The following is a 15,609-nucleotide window of genomic DNA, read 5'->3' on the forward strand; positions in this document are numbered from 1 at the left end:
AGGAAAGACTGGAGGAGGCTCGAGTGGAGCATTAACGCCGGCATGGACTGGTTGGGCCGAATGGCCTGTTTCTGTGCCATATATCCGATGTAATCCGATGTATTGCCCACATTCCAAAAGTAAGCCGAAAAAACAAGGAACTTTAAGAATTCAATCATTTTACTGAAAAATGTGCATAGAATGAAATGTGTAACACAGCTGGTATAACAGAGATCTGGCTGTATATTCAAGATTGGATATGAATGTCATGCTGCAAAAAAGCAGTGGAGTTTAAAAGTAGGAGACTGTGGACTTTACCCTCAGTAGAAGCTCAATCTTAGGGGGATCTTCAGTTTTGAGGGATAGGCTGGATTTTCGGCTCATTTGCACCTTGGTTAGTGCCCCAGCGGAGCATTAAATGCAGTTTTTGTGCGTTATGGGGGGGCGTCCAAGATTTAGCGCCCGGCTGGAAGATTCGGCTATTAGTTTGCGCCGGTGCAAAAACTTACCGCCCCGCCCTCTGTTTTTAGTGTGATGATGACGTTGATCGTCGTGCAACGCTGCGCTAGCGCCCTGGATGGAACATTTGGCCCTTAACGCTTCATTTAACGCCCGCCCCAGGAAACGCCTGAAAAAAACAGGTGGTCCCTGGGTGCAGCAGGCGGTATTGGTAGCCTGTATAAACCTACAGTTACCTTGATGCTGCTGTGTCTGTCCATTGTGCATTGCCAACCATACTCCTGCACAACGTTACTCAGCCCAAGATCCCGCTGTTTAGCATGAATGTAGTCCTGTGTTGCAGCTTCCCCAGGTTGGCACCTCATTTTTGGTTTGCCTGGTGCTGCTCCTGGCATGCTGTTCTACACTCCTCATTGAACCAGGGTTGGTCCCCTGGCATGATGGTAATGGTAGAGTGAGGGATATTCCGGGCCATGAGGTTACAGATTGTGGTGGAGTACAATTCTGCTGCTGCTGATGGCCACCAGCACCTCATGGATGCCCAGTTTTGAGCTCAAGATCTGTTCTGAATCTATCCCATTTAGCACGGTGGTAGTGCCACACAACACGATGAAGGGTGTCCTCAGTGTGAAGACGGGACTTTGTCTCCACAATGACTGTGCGGTGGTCGCTGCTACCAATGCTGTCAGGGACAGATGCATCTGTGACAGGTAGAGGACGAGGTCAAGAAGATTTTTCCCTCGTGTCGGTTCTCTCACCACCTGCTGCAGGCCCAGTCTGGCAGCTATGTCCTTCAGGACTCGGCCAGCTCAGTCAGTGTTGGTGCTACCCAGGGCTGGGAGGTAAATACATTTTCTCTGTGGTAACAATAGCCAGAATGAGCTGGCACACGGATGTGTGTCTCTGGCTGGCTTCTCACAGGTGCAGGGTGCCATCGACTGCACGCACGTGTCAAGCTGAGCATCTGCATATCAAACTGGAGTATTCATCAACCGCAAGGGATTTTATTCCATCAGTGTTTGTGTGCAACCTCAAAATCAGGCTCAAGGAGGTCTTTGCCAAATTCCCTTGGAGCTGTCCTGATGCTTTCATACTGTGGCAGTCCAACATCCCTAGCATGTTCCCACCCGAAACCAGCCTTATGGGGTGGCTGCTAGTGAATAAGGGAACCTGGCCGGCAAGGGAACCAAGGGAATCTCTGAGGAACCCCATAGATGAACCCCAGGAGCAGGACAACTCGAGCCATATGACAATGAGGTATGTCATTGAACAAGCTCTAGTTGTGCTTCAGGTGCCTATACAGTTCTGGAGTCTCCTTCAGTACTCACCAGCGAGGGTCTATGATAATCATGATGCGCTGCCTTCTCCATAACAGCGCAGCAGTGAGAACCAGAGGTGCAGGAGGAAGAAGTCGCTCAGCTCTACTTATCTGATGAGAATGCCATTGGTGAGGAGGAAGAGGAAGATGGGGCACCCAACGCCAGACCAACCAATCACATTGCTGCTCGAGATGCCGGGGCTGCCCCAACAGCTTGAAGTTTCAGTTAGTCACTCACACTGGAGCAAAGTCACTATAACATCCCTTTCCCCCCTCCCAGAGAGGTGGCAGATACAGTTTACTGTGCATAAGTATGAGGTAATATATTTTGGAAGGAAAAACAAGGAAGATGCTAAGGGTATTGATGAACAAGGAGATTTGAGGGTTTAAATGCATAATTCCCTGAAAGTGCAGTGGCAGATAGATAAAGCCATAAAAAGGCCATCAGCTTTTTGGGTGTTATAAATGGGGCCATAGAGGATAAGTGTAAAGAGAAATCTATAAATTTGTATCAAACGTTTGTTCAGCCATAGTTAGAGTATTCTGTGCAGTTGTGAACATACCATTATACAAAGGAAATGACAACTAGATTCAGTAGGACCATGCCAGGGAAGGAAAGTATGGTTATAGAATCATAAAATGATAGAGCACAGAAGGAGGCCATGCGTTGAAAGAGCTATGAAATGAATCCCATTCCCCCGCTCATTCCCCATAGCTCTGCAAATGTTTCCACTTCAAATATTTATCCAATTCCCGTTTGAAAGTTATTAATGGCTCTGCTTCCAGCGCTCTTTCAGGCAGCGTGTTCCAGATCACCTGACATTCGAGGACTATGTCTATATGAGCAGAGAAGGGCAAGAGGAGATTTATTAGAAATGTTAAAATTATGAAGAAGTTTGCGAGTGAATAGAGAAAGAGTATTTTGTGTGGTTGGACAGACAATTTCATTCATCAGTTTAACATTGTCACTAAGAACGTGAGAGCTTAGGAATATTTTCTTCACTCAGTTGTTGGAGCATGAACTGCTTGCTACAGGGATTGGTTAAAACATATAGCATTACATCTTTTGGATGAGGGGGTTGACTTATGAAGATAGGTTGAGTAGGTTGAGCCTATGCTCATTGGAGATCAGAAGAATGAGAGGTGGTCTTATCGAAACATAAGATAATGAGGGGGCTCGACAAGGTGGATGCAGAGAGGATGTTTCCACTCAGAGGAAACTAAAACTAGGGGATATAGTCTCAGAATAAAGGGCGGCCCATTTAAAACTGAGATGAGAAGGAATTTGATCTCTCAGAGGCTTGTAAATCTGTGGAATTCTATGCCCCAGAGAGCTGTGGAGGCTGGGTCATTGAATATATTTAAGGTGGAGATCGCAGATTTTTGAGCGATAAGGGAGTCAAGGGTTATGGGGAGCGGGCAGGGATGTGGAGCGGAGTCCATGATCAGATCAGCCATGATCTTATTGAATGGAAGAGCAGGCTCGAGGGGCCAGATGGCCTACTCCTGTTCCTATTTCTTATGTTCTTATGTTCTTATGTTCTTATACCACTGCAAGATCTTAATATTGCACTAACGCAATTCAGTCTACCAACATCAGTCTACCAACATCTCTGGAATCTTGGCAAGAAATTAAAGAGCAGGGTCAACTTGATCAAGAAACTGGCCGGATCCACATGGGGAGCAGACGCTCAAACCCTCGGTACGGCAGCACTCGTCCTGGTGTACCCTACAGCGGAGTACTGCTCTCCAGCATGGCTATCAAGTCTACATATCAAATCCGCTGATGTCCAGCTGAATTCTACTATGAGAATTATCACCAGTACGCTTTTATGGACACCAACACCTTGGCTCACTGTGCTTGCAAACATCGCACCACCACACCTACGCCGCGAATATGCAGTCTCCAGAGAATGCAACCGCTACACCAGCTGATCCAGGCTAACTTGAACAACCTATCACCAACCCGTCTCCAATCTAGGCAGCCATTTTAGACCATCGCCGAAGCCCTTCAGCGATCTCCCCTCAGCCTTGATGACCGATGGCGAAATGCTTGGAAGAACTGCGACATATGGAATGGATTCCTTATCGAGGAGCCCACAGTACAGCCTGAAGGATCAAACCTTCCTCACAAACAGTGGACAACCATCAACAGCCTCAGAACCGGTCATGGTCGATGCTGCCACCTTCTCCATCGGTAAAAGATTAAAGCCTCCCCATCGTGCGACTGTGGAGCTGCTTATCAGACCCTGGAGCACATCATCGAGCGCTGCCCTCACAGGGAATTCACAGGCAGCCTACAAGAAATCCACGCTGTTACACCGAAAGCTTTGGCCTGGATATCCAACTTGGATATTGACGTTTGATTTGCTTTGCTACTGTGATATGAAAGAAGAAGACGACGAAGTTCTACTCAGACAATGAAATCATCTAGCTCGTTAATCATACAGAAAAACTAAAGCATTGAATGTAGAAATATTGGTCTGGAATTTGAGGTCCTGATGATGGCGAACTGACTGAAACTTCAGGATGTAGCGCACGCGCAGCCTAATGCGGAGATCCTGACGTTGTGGTCTGTCATTCACTGCACCTCCACAGGCTGCACTGAGCCCACCCACAGAGCCAGCAATCAGTGAAATCTCTCAAATCATGGAAACTGATGGAAACCTCCGTTCTTCTGCAGGAATTACGCAGTTAAATTCCCCACTAAACGTTAGCCCCGAACGGATTAGGTGTAACTGGGGTTTTAACAGCGTACTGACAGCTAAACAAATGTTATGGCCCCGAAAAACTCGTGCCGTGTCAAATTTATCCTTTCTATTAAAAGTCAAAATTAAAAACTTTTAAAAAGACTTAAAAAAATTTTCTTTGAAAAGTTTGTTCATCTTAATTTCAGGTTTGCCTTTTCCCCACATGAGAACCCCAATTTTTGTTTTGCTCTCTCTAACATATTTAATAGTTAGAATTTAAGAGCTTACCCACTTCCTGGTTCGTTGTCAGTAAGAAATCTGCATTTTGATTGGCTACTCAGACAGCTTGTTGACGTCACAGCAGCTCGTACTATGGAATTCCGACTATACTACGTTGATTTGAGTTACACGTCGGAAAAGCTGAACTTCAACACAAGGAGCGTGAGAACTTTGTCCGAATCTTACTTCGTGACCAGCGGCGACCTCCATTGCTTCGCCGCTGACCACAAATTCCGGGCCAATGGTCTAGATACTCCTCTGCGATCTCATTTAGTACCATCAGGAGAACAAGGGACATTTTAGACAGCAAGGCCTATCACCACCTCATTGCCCAATCTGAATTTCCTTCCACCGCCATTGCCAGGAGCCTGCAAATGGCCATAGAAGACAGAGCCCTGGTACCCAGATCCCAGGACCATCATGTGAAGGTGGCAGCAGGCAATAGGAAATGACATTAAAGGCACCACCGATCAGTGACCCTGAAGAAGAGATGTCTGAGGATGGTTAGGAAACACTGGAAAAGAAGGAACAGAAGACGATGTGTCAAGCCATTTCCCAAGACTAAGGATCTGATGAACCCAAGGTCTTGAGTGCCACTCTCCAAGTTAAGACTGTCATTTCTTGTATAACCAGTGTCAGCTTTAGCGTGGAGGCCCCGACCTGTGCGAGAACACCAGCGGCAGGTCGGGGCCATAAAAGGATCGGTGAGCAGTGGCCCAGGAGTTGCGTGGAGGCCTCGGGGAGCAGCGCGAGCTGGTGCAGGAGGGTGACGGCAGTGAAGAATGACGTCACCAAGGTCCAGGTCGGTGATTGGAGCGTGGGCAGGTACAGCAGGAGTGGTGAGAGACTGTGGAGGGACGTGATCAGGGCCCAGGAGAGGCGTGAGTTCAGGGCCCAGGAGAGGTGTGAGTTCAGGGCCAGGGGCCCAGGGGCAGCACGGGCCAGCCCACACTGCGATATGTGTGCGCACTAGGTCTGTGCAGCAGAGCTGATCTCCAGTCGTCTTGGGTAACCCTTGCCACTGGACCAAGACCTAACTCTGTCAAGCCCGTGTGGTGGCTGGCGTGCAACGGCCACCCCATGTTAAATAAGTCCACGCACAGGCATCTTCCACCCTTCATGATGTAGTTCAGGATCTGGAATATTAAGTCCTTCATTGAAACACCTGTGAACTCATCCTGTTTTGGCGTGGAAACAAGTCATCCTCGCTTCGAGGGATAGCCTATGATGATGACAAGGTCCTCAACGAGTAGTAAGATATTATAGAGGCCAACGTTCACTTCAATTTGGGCCCAAAACTTAGTGCTGAAGGTCTTGGTGTTGGCCAAGAGCTTCAGTTTGAGACTTGATAAAGCATTCTGCCACTTTAAGATCCCTCACTGCCTCAGCTGCAGCAGTATCCAAGCTTTAGTACCATCAGGATTCTCCGGTTCACACTGGTGGGATCCCGCTTTGTGCCAAGAGTCCAGCCAAGAGACTGCCGTGCCTCGCAAATGATCCCCAGCCGCGAAATGGACTAGGGTTGGGGCATATTCGATGAATCCTGCCATGCCAGAACTCTGCCCCATAGACACGAATCTCGACTATAATTTTCAAAGTGGAAGATTAACTTTAACAGAGTCCAATACTTACAAAACGATTCAGGGCAGGTAAATCGTATTCTGTAATCTTCACATCTCCCATCTTCTTGCTCTTCATTCACACAAGTAAATCCAGTAGAAACGCTACACCTGTTTAATACAGAATGGGAGGGTGTAATAATGTAGTCGGTAAAACAATTCATACTCTTTGAAATATAGCACAATATTCAAACAATGTAACAGAAATCATTATTTACTCAGTGATGTTATCACCAGAGCTTGAGGCTGGAACTCCTGATATTGTCTCCACTTCACAGGCAGTCGGATTTCTGCACATCTGACCAGGATATTGTTTTCGGAGATTTGCAAGATTTTCATAATCTCCATCTCCTGATGGGTCATCGCGGTCAAACCACTGGGTTTTGCAGTTGCCTGATCAAAAGGATAAGCAAAAAGCACACTGTGAATAACACAAGAATGGAATGGAAAGGTGTTAGATTATTGCGTGCAGAATAGAAACTAGAAAAGTCGCAATTATTGGGTTCTTTCTGGTGGTGAACAGGTTGAAAAGAAAATAATTAGAATAATTGGTTTCAACATGTTGATTGCTGGAAAGAAAGAAATGAAGAATCTATGAACATACATCATTACTTAGTTCTGAGTGTGAATGTTGTACTCATCAGTGAGTGGCACCAGTGTTTACAGAATGGACAATATTGTTCCATGCATAGCGTGCAGTAAGCGATACAAAGAAGCACAGGCTAAGCGGAGGAATAAACAATTCTATCAGTACTATAACAGTAGGATGACAGTCAGAGAAGGTGTAAACTACAATAGATCTAAATGAGCTTGGAAATGAGGGTGCACGCAAAAAAGTGAATATTCTGAATGTTTACTTTCTCGTTGTTTTCACTGAGGGAGATATGAGCATCTTCCCTCCCTAAACAGAGATATTAGCCGTGGCTCAGTGGGTAGCACTCTCACCTGAGTCAGAAGATTGTGGGTTCAAGTCCCACTCCAGGGACTTGAGCACAAAAATCTAGACTGACACTCCAGCGCAGTGCTGAGGGAGTGCTGCACTGTCAGAGGTGCCGTATCTTGGATGAGACGTTAAACCGAGGCCTCGTCTGCTCTCTCTAGTGGATGTAAAAGATCCCATGGCACTATTTCGAAGAAGAGCAGGAGAGTTATCCTCGGTGTCCTGGCCAATATTTATCCCTCAATCAATACAACAAAAACAGATTATCTGGTCTTTATCACATTGCTGTTTGTGGGAGCTTGCTATGCACAAATTGGCTGCCGGGTTTCCCACATTACAAGTGACCACGCTCCAAAAGTACTTCACTGGCTGTAAAATGCTTTGAGACATCCGGTGGTGGTGAAAGGCGCTATAGAAATGCAAGTCTTTTTCTTTTTTACATGCAAATCAATTACTTTGATATAAATCAGAGAGACATCAAAGACAGGCTAAAAGGGCCCAAGAAAGAAAGAAATCCCCAGAAATAGATGGTATTTATCCCAGAGGTAGAGGCCGGAATTTTGCAGGGGTCAGTGGGCACAAGCGGTTGCAAGTCGGGTGTGAATGTGTTTGTTTTTTGACAGTCGGTCGCCACGCCATTGTCAACCCATCGCCACACGCCTTTCCCAATGTTCGGTCTGTCAGCGATGAGCAGACCTGACACGGGTGACCTAGTTAAGCTGATTATTGCCTTGTTGACAGATCATTAACAGGCTTTTTTTATCATATATTTTCACTTTAAATTTGTGGCCATGGGAACCACACTATTCAGGGACCACGGCTGTCAACCTGAGGTGGGAGTTCAGTGGCCATTGCTCCAGCTGATTCCTTGACAGCTTCAAATGTACAGTAAAAGCTCCCACCTGGCAGATCATCACTTTTATCAGCCACATGTTGTTTTTCAGTTCATTTCCAGCACAGATTCTGCAGGGAAAATTTCTTCACCCAGAGGGTGGGGGTCCGGAACTCACTCCCTGAAAAGGGTGGTAAAGGCAGAAACCTCACCGCATTTAAAAAGTACTTGGATGTGCACTTAAAGTGCCGTAACCTACAGGGCTAAGGACCTAGGAGCTGGAAAGTTGGATTAGGTTGGGTAGCTCTTGGTCGGCTGGCACGGACACGATGGGCCGAAATGGCCTCCTTCCGTGCTGTAAATTTCTATGATTCAATGATTCTAAAGTTATTCCTACCAAAATGCTTCTGTGATTTGTCTTCCACTTGATCCTGGGAAGCATGCCTGCTTATTAGAAACATGGATTTCAGGCTAGAAATGAGGGAATTTAGGATAGAGGATGTCATACCATTCTACATCAACATTCGCAAGACGCACAGTTGATAGGTGGGAAATTTCTCTTCCCAACATCACTTTTGACAGAATTTGTGGAAGCATTGGCCCTGAATTCGCGCGTATGAGGTGCGCATGCTGCTCGTAGGGGCGTCGCATGTTCCCGGTTTAGGTACGCGAAGTGCATGCGCCTAAACCTGGAACTTGCGATCTGTTAAGAATCCGAAGGTAAAGAGTCTCCGGGGACGGAGATTTGGGCTATTGCACAACTCCTGCCCAGTCAATACCTTTGAAATTCTTACGACTGATAAAAAGCAGTTTTAAGTGTTTTTACCGGCATGGTTGATGCGATGGCCTCTTGAGCGAATTTCCGCTCTTTGGCTTTTTATTTCCAGCGGACCGAAACTCGGACATAATGGGGGTGGATGTGCAGCAGTGAGCGGAAATTCGCTCACTAGAGGGGTGGAGGTTGGGGGTGGGTGGAGTGTCTGCCGCCGTCAGTCATCAGCGTAGCGCTGATGAGGTCATCACGGCGCTGAATCAACATGGCTCTCCCCTTCACTTAAAGGGGAGAGCCTGCGCGATTGTTTAAGTTTGGTCCACTGGGTCACCAGGGATGATTTTGGCCGGGCCAGCGGTCTGGTACCCAAGATGGTGTGCCAGGCTGCCTGTTGGCGGCCTGACCGAACCCGGGAGCATAATTGTTGGCCCAACCTGGCAGTCGGCCGACAAAAAAAATAAGATGGCGGCCAGAGCAGTAGGTCTTCCCCTTTAATGGGAGCCACACCGCCATTTTGAGCACACTCCGAGCATAGTGCACCGTCAGAGAAAGCTGCTAGTGGCACCGAGCGGTGGAAGGAAGATGGTCTCAGCGGTATTTTGCGAACGGTGGGGGAGTGGGGGGAACATTGGCAGAGCGCGCACTGATGCCGCACTTAGGACGGATCGGCAGCAGCGGGGGCAGGAGCAGGTCACCGCAGGAGCGGAATTTTCAAAATGGCGGGCATTCCCAGACAAATCGGTGGCCATTGCACTCCGCAGCGTGGACGCCGATTTCCAACGGTAACAGGCCTTAAAGGAAGTGACAATTCAGCCCCTTAAAATCATATTAAATAAGGTACGTTTATTTTTAGACCCTTTAAAATATGTACATTTATTTTTCAAAAGTTTACATTTTTGTTTTAAATAATTAAATTAAATTCCATTTTGATTAATTTTAAATGTGATGTTTTTTAAAATTTATTTTGTATGTGTGTGTTTTTTGGGGGTATTCCCATTTATACTTATGCTGATGCCATACATATGGGACTCACTACAAGTAGGAAAGGGAATATCCCTACTTTGATTGGCTGGGCCAGCCCACGTGATCCCAGGGCCACGTATGAAGCGCCTACGTCCCTGGGATACGTGGGCCTCTCCGCATACCTTCGCGTATAGGCCCAGCACTGCAAGTCTCCGTGCCTTCTGGACCACCAGGTAAACTTGGAGAAATGTTTCAGGTCGGAGGCATCCGCCCGTGGGAAGCCTTCGCCCGCAATGTCTGGGCCATTTACAATGGAAGGAAAGCCTGAGGAGCCAGAACCCTTCAGATGCCAGAAATTTCAGGCCTATTTTTCCCAAAGTGTAAGGGAACATTTAATAAAACAAGTTTTACAAATATCTGATGCTTTTCCCATTTGAAATAAAGACATTAATAATGGAAAGTGAAATTTGACAAATAAGAAGCGTGAGGAATAAAATCATGTAACAGCAAACAGTCAGAGAATCAAAAGCACAACTTAATTAGTTCGCCAGAGATCTGGTTGAGACCTGAAGCATAGACATGACATTACATAGTTTCATTTTAAATGGAAACTGCAGAGAATGAAGTGAATGAATAGCTGGTTAAACAGACATCTGGCTGAAAACTAAATATTGGACATGACTTTCACAAAGTTTCATTTTTATATGTTCACTGCATTGATAATACATTTCAGTGAGTCTCCTTCCGTCCCTGAAGGCAAGCGTTTGGCCTTGGCTGTGTGCATTGTGTGCACTCTGTGTAGTCTTCCTACTGCCGGTGAAGCAATCGACCAATGTTGCAGCATACCGTACCAATAGAAAGCTCATGTCTAACATTGCACAAACACAGTACTACCCAGCAACTGAAATCATCTTTCGGCTTAAACATACAATAAAATTACAACACTGAATGTACTGCTATTATTTCCAAAGTGCAAAGTAAATTAAATCAACTTTTACAAATGTCCAATACTCACAAAACGATTCAGGGCAGGTAAACCGTATTCTGTAATCTTCACACCTCCCATCTCTTTGTTCTTTGTTCACACAAGTAAATCCAGACAAAATGCTGCACCTGTTTAATACAGAATGGAATGGTGTGATATTCTAGTTCCTTAAACAATTTATACTCTTTGAAATAAGGCCATAATATGATAATATCAGGAAATTTTTGTACAGAGCAATGATGTCTCCAGAGTTTGAGGCCGGAACTCCTGATATTGTCTGCACTTCACAGGCAGTCGGATTACTGCAGATCTGTCCAGGATATTCTTTTCGGAGATTCACAAGATTTTCAAAATCCCCATTTCCTGATGGGTTATCGCGGTCAAACCACTGGGTTTTGCAATTACCTGGTTAAAGAAACAAACAGAAAGCACACTGTGACCAACATTTACAGATGTAATTGAAGGGTACGGTTTAATAGGTAGAGAATAGACAGAATTTTTTGAAGAATTGGACTCATTCTGATGATGACCTGACTGAAAAGTATTTACATAGAAATTTGTTTTAACCAATGGTTGTGGAGAGAGCTTAATAAAAAAGCAAAAATTAAAGGATCTAGTAACAGAAATCATTCTGTGCCAGCTCCAGAAGGAACACTCCCTAAAACACTGGGGATCATTTCTATCCCCCACTTGAGCCTTTCTCATCCCCTTTCTAAGTCAGACTGTTAATATAGTGCCCAAGCAAAACGAGTTTTTGGACATTTTTCAGTGGATTTGCAGTTGCTGGAAGCTCGCTGAGACTGGTCAATAGGTTTCAATTCAGATCCTTACAGCAGCTGTGAGTGAAGGCGTCCCTTCCGTCTGATCTCCTGGACTAAAACCAGGCCCCAGGTGAATGACAATGTTCAAAGCTAAATTGCTGACCGCTTTCCCAGTGGAAGACATACATTAACATTGATAAATGTTTCGACAGAAATGCAAGTATCAGGAATCATACATGGAGCAGAAAGTTATCAGCTTAATGGAAAGGACAGCATATCTATATTAACATGGACCTAATTAACATTTGAGGATGGGACATGGGTTTGTTTCACACAGCATAGTTCAGAATGTTTACAAGCTCCTCGCTGGTGGAACAATAGTCTGGGCAACTTTCCTACTACCTCTGAATGTCAGTGATTGTCCAGTGCTTGGAGCTTCCTCACATCGCCCTCTGAGGTACAGACTGGCAGTGTTCCATGCGCCATCCTCCACAAGGCATAGGTGCAAATATAATTATATCTCAAGCAATTAAAGCATCCATGATCAGGCCCTACGGGTGCTGGGTTCCTATCACTCCGTGATTCATCGGTAAGTATTCAGTGTGCTTTACCTCTAGAAGGTTTCTCGATGTGTAACACTGCACTAACACTGTTCAGTTCGAACAACAGACTGACATCATCTTCTTGAACATACAGCAAAACTACTGGACTGATTTTAAAGCAATTGGTTCCAAAGTGGAAGATAACAATCAATAAATTAACTTTTACAAATGTCCAATACTCACAAAACGATTCAGGACAGGTAAACCGTATTCTGTAATCTTCACACCTCCCATCTGTTTGCTCTGCATTCACACAAGTAAATCCAGACAAAATGCTGCACCTGTTTAATACAGAATGGAATGGTGTGATATTCTAGTTCCTTAAACAATTTATACTCTTTGAAATAAGGCCATAATATGAAAATATCAGGAAATGTTTGTACGGAGCAATGATGTCTCCAGAGCTTGAGGCCGGAACTTCTGATATTGTCTGCACTTCACAGGCAGTCGGATTGCTGCAGATCTGACGAGGATATTCTTTTCGGAGATTCACAAGATTTTCATAATCCCCAAAGCCTGATGGGTTATCGCGGTCAAACCACTGGGTTTTGCAGTTGCCTGATTTATGGAACAAACAAAAAGCACACAGTGAGGAACAATTTCAAAGATGGAATTGAGGGGGTTTGGCTTAATGTGTGCAGAATAGGAAGAGCAAAGTGTTAACAATTGGACTCTTTCTGTTGATGACCAAGTTGATAAGCAATTACACAGAATAATAATTGGCTTCACTCATCTGGTTCCATTCTTATCTCTCTAATCGTATCCAGAGAATCACCTGCAATGGCTTCTCTTCACGACCCTGCCTTGTACTCATCTACATGTTGACATCATCAGAGCGTCAGATCCAACATGTACGCTGACGACACCCAGCTCAACCTCACCACCACTTCTCTCCACCCCTCCACGGTCTCTAAATTGTCAGACTGCTTGTCCGACATCAGTTCTGGATGAGCAGAGATATTCTCCAATTGAATATTGGGATGACCGAAGCCATTGTTTTCGGTCCCCCGCCACAAAACTCCGTTCCCTATCCACTGACTCCATCCCTCTCCCCAATTTCTGTCTGAGGTTGAACCAGACTGTTCGCAACCTTGGTGTCATATTTAACCCTGAAATGAGCTTTAGATCACATATCCACAGCATAACTAAGACCACCTATTTACCCATCTCCGCCCTTGCCTCAGCTCATCCACTGCTGAAGCCCTCATCCATGACTTTGTTACGTCTCAACTTGACTATTCCAACACACTCATGGCTGGCCTCCCACATTCTACCCAACGTAAACTAGAGGTGATTCAAACCTCGGCTGCCCATATCCTAACTCGCACCAAGTCCCGCTCACACATTACCCCTGTGCTCGCTGACTTACGTTGTCTTCCGGTTAAGCAACACCTCGATTTCAAAATTCTTATCCTTATTTTCAATTCCCTTCATGGCCTCGCCACTCCCTATCTCTGTAATCTCCTCCAGCCCCACAACCCCTTGAGATGTCTGCGCTCCACTAATCCTGCCCCTCTTGAGCATTCCTGATTATAATCGCTCAACCATTGGTGACCGTGCCTTCAGCTGCCTGGGCTCCAATCTCTGGAACTCCCTCCCTAAACCTCACTGCCTCTGTACCTCTCCTTCCTCCTTTAAAACATCCCTTAAACCCTACCTATTTGACCAAACTTTTGGTCACCTGCACTAATTTCTACTAATGCAACTCGGTGTCAAAATGTTATCTCATAATACTCCGGTGAAGCACCTTGGGAAGTTTCACTACGTTAAAGGCACTATATAAATGCAAGTTGTTGTTTCAACTGTGGTTACTGAGAGAGCTTAATAAAAAAATAAAAAGCCCATGAAGGCAGGAGTGTGGCCTGTGTTCACTACCTCCTGCAATGTTACGATCATGGGTAGGCCCTCTGGGCGTTGGAGATCCAGCACTCAGTCATGCAGTCGGTAAGTATTTGGTGTACCAAGGACAAAGTACCAAAGCTGTTACAAGGACACCCTCAAAGCCTCCCTGATAAAGTACAACATCCCCACTGACACCTGGGAGTCCCTGGCCAAAGATCGCCCTAAGTGGAGGAAGTGCATCCAGGAGGGCACTGAGCATCGAGTCTCATCGCTGAGAGCATGCAGAAATCAAATGCAGGTTGCAGAATGAGCGTGCGGCAAATCTGTCCCAACCTCCCTTTCCCTCAACGGCTATCTGCCCCACCTGTGACAGGGACTGTGGTTCTCGTATTGGACTGTTCAGTCATCGAAGGACTCATTTTAAGAGTGGAAGCAAGTCTTCCTCGATTCCGAGGGACTGCCTATGATAATGGTGTACCATATTGTGAGGTTTCTTGATGTGTAACACTACAATAACATTCTTTAGTTCCAACAACAGACTGAAATAATCTTACTCAAACACAGCAAACCTACAGCACTCATTGTAGAGCAATTCGTCTTGATATTAACCCCCCCATTGATAGGCAGGAGAGGGTCAGGTGGGGAAGTTCAAGACACTAAGTATGGGGACCACGGCCTAACTCCGCACATGTGCTCACCGCCTTTCTTTCCTGCGGCGGATAGCGTGGCATCCAAGTGTCCCATTGTAGAGAGGCAGTACACTTCATTAACATCGAAATCGGTATGCCACAGTGCAATTGGGAGCCCAGTTTATAATTCACTGCTGGGGTTTCTCGGGGTGGGACCTGCGGCAGTGAGCAGAAGGTAGGAGCTGCTGGCTCCACAATGCGAGTGCCGCTCTCAGCACACCTCGTGGCTAGTAGGAGAAGGATGCTCTCCCGGCCCCGCAACGAAGCCTCCAGCCTCTCATTTGCCGATCGCAGCCTCTCTCTATCCCCTGTCGGGATCGGTGACCTCTCCCCCTCCAGCTCGAATGGCCCCTCTCTCCCTGCGGCCACGGTGTGCGAGCGCTCCCTGCGGCCACGGTGTGCGAGCGCTCCCTGTGGCCACGGTGTGCGATCTCTACCCTTTCCCCTCACGCCGCGATGGCCGACGTGCCCCCCTCCCGATTGCTGGGGTCTGTCTGCAAGGGTCCCCGACTGTGGCTGGTGCCGCTGGTATCCCCTCCCAGCCACCGGTTTGGCTGTCAATGTGGCCTGCTACCGGGTGGGAAATAGATCCAAAGGATGAGAATGCGGAGGTCCTGCCATTCGGTTTGGCTGGACCTCCGCATCCCCGGCCGGTTTTAGCCTCTCCTGCACCCTCTCTGTAAATATCGGGACCGTTGTTTCCAAAGTGGAAGCTTTTACAAATGTCCAATACTTACAAAATGATTCAGGGCAGGTAAATCGTATTCTGTAATCTTCACATCTCCTATCTGTTTGTTCTTCATTCACACAAATAAATCCAGAAGAAATGCTGCACCTGTTTAATATGGAAAGAAAGACTTGCATTTATATAGCGCCTTT

The 15,609-nt window shown here is 46.3% G+C and overlaps 1 protein-coding gene across 2 annotated transcripts in view; it reads right to left on the minus strand.

Moving 5' to 3' along the window:
• LOC139228764 (mucin-5AC) overlaps window positions 1–15,126 on the minus strand; it is a 55,939-nt gene extending 40,813 nt beyond the window's left edge. The window contains exons 1-7 of one of the 2 annotated variants that reach the window (XM_070860103.1): window positions 14,740–15,126; window positions 12,583–12,757; window positions 12,383–12,480; window positions 11,067–11,241; window positions 10,867–10,964; window positions 6,563–6,737; window positions 6,358–6,455 (exon numbers count right to left, since the gene is read on the minus strand). In XM_070860103.1, coding sequence (XP_070716204.1) covers window positions 6,358–6,455; window positions 6,563–6,737; window positions 10,867–10,964; window positions 11,067–11,241; window positions 12,383–12,480; window positions 12,583–12,757; window positions 14,740–14,785 — 865 coding nt within the window. In that variant the 5' untranslated portion in view covers window positions 14,786–15,126. The remainder of the gene's footprint in view (window positions 1–6,357; window positions 6,456–6,562; window positions 6,738–10,866; window positions 10,965–11,066; window positions 11,242–12,382; window positions 12,481–12,582; window positions 12,758–14,739) is intronic. The other variant, XM_070860104.1, reaches the window with a different exon arrangement.
• Window positions 15,127–15,609: the final 483 nt, after the last annotated feature.

The sequence above is a fragment of the Pristiophorus japonicus genome, chromosome 18 (assembly GCF_044704955.1).
Source record: "Pristiophorus japonicus isolate sPriJap1 chromosome 18, sPriJap1.hap1, whole genome shotgun sequence".
In the NCBI taxonomy this organism is placed as follows: domain Eukaryota; kingdom Metazoa; phylum Chordata; class Chondrichthyes; family Pristiophoridae; genus Pristiophorus; species Pristiophorus japonicus.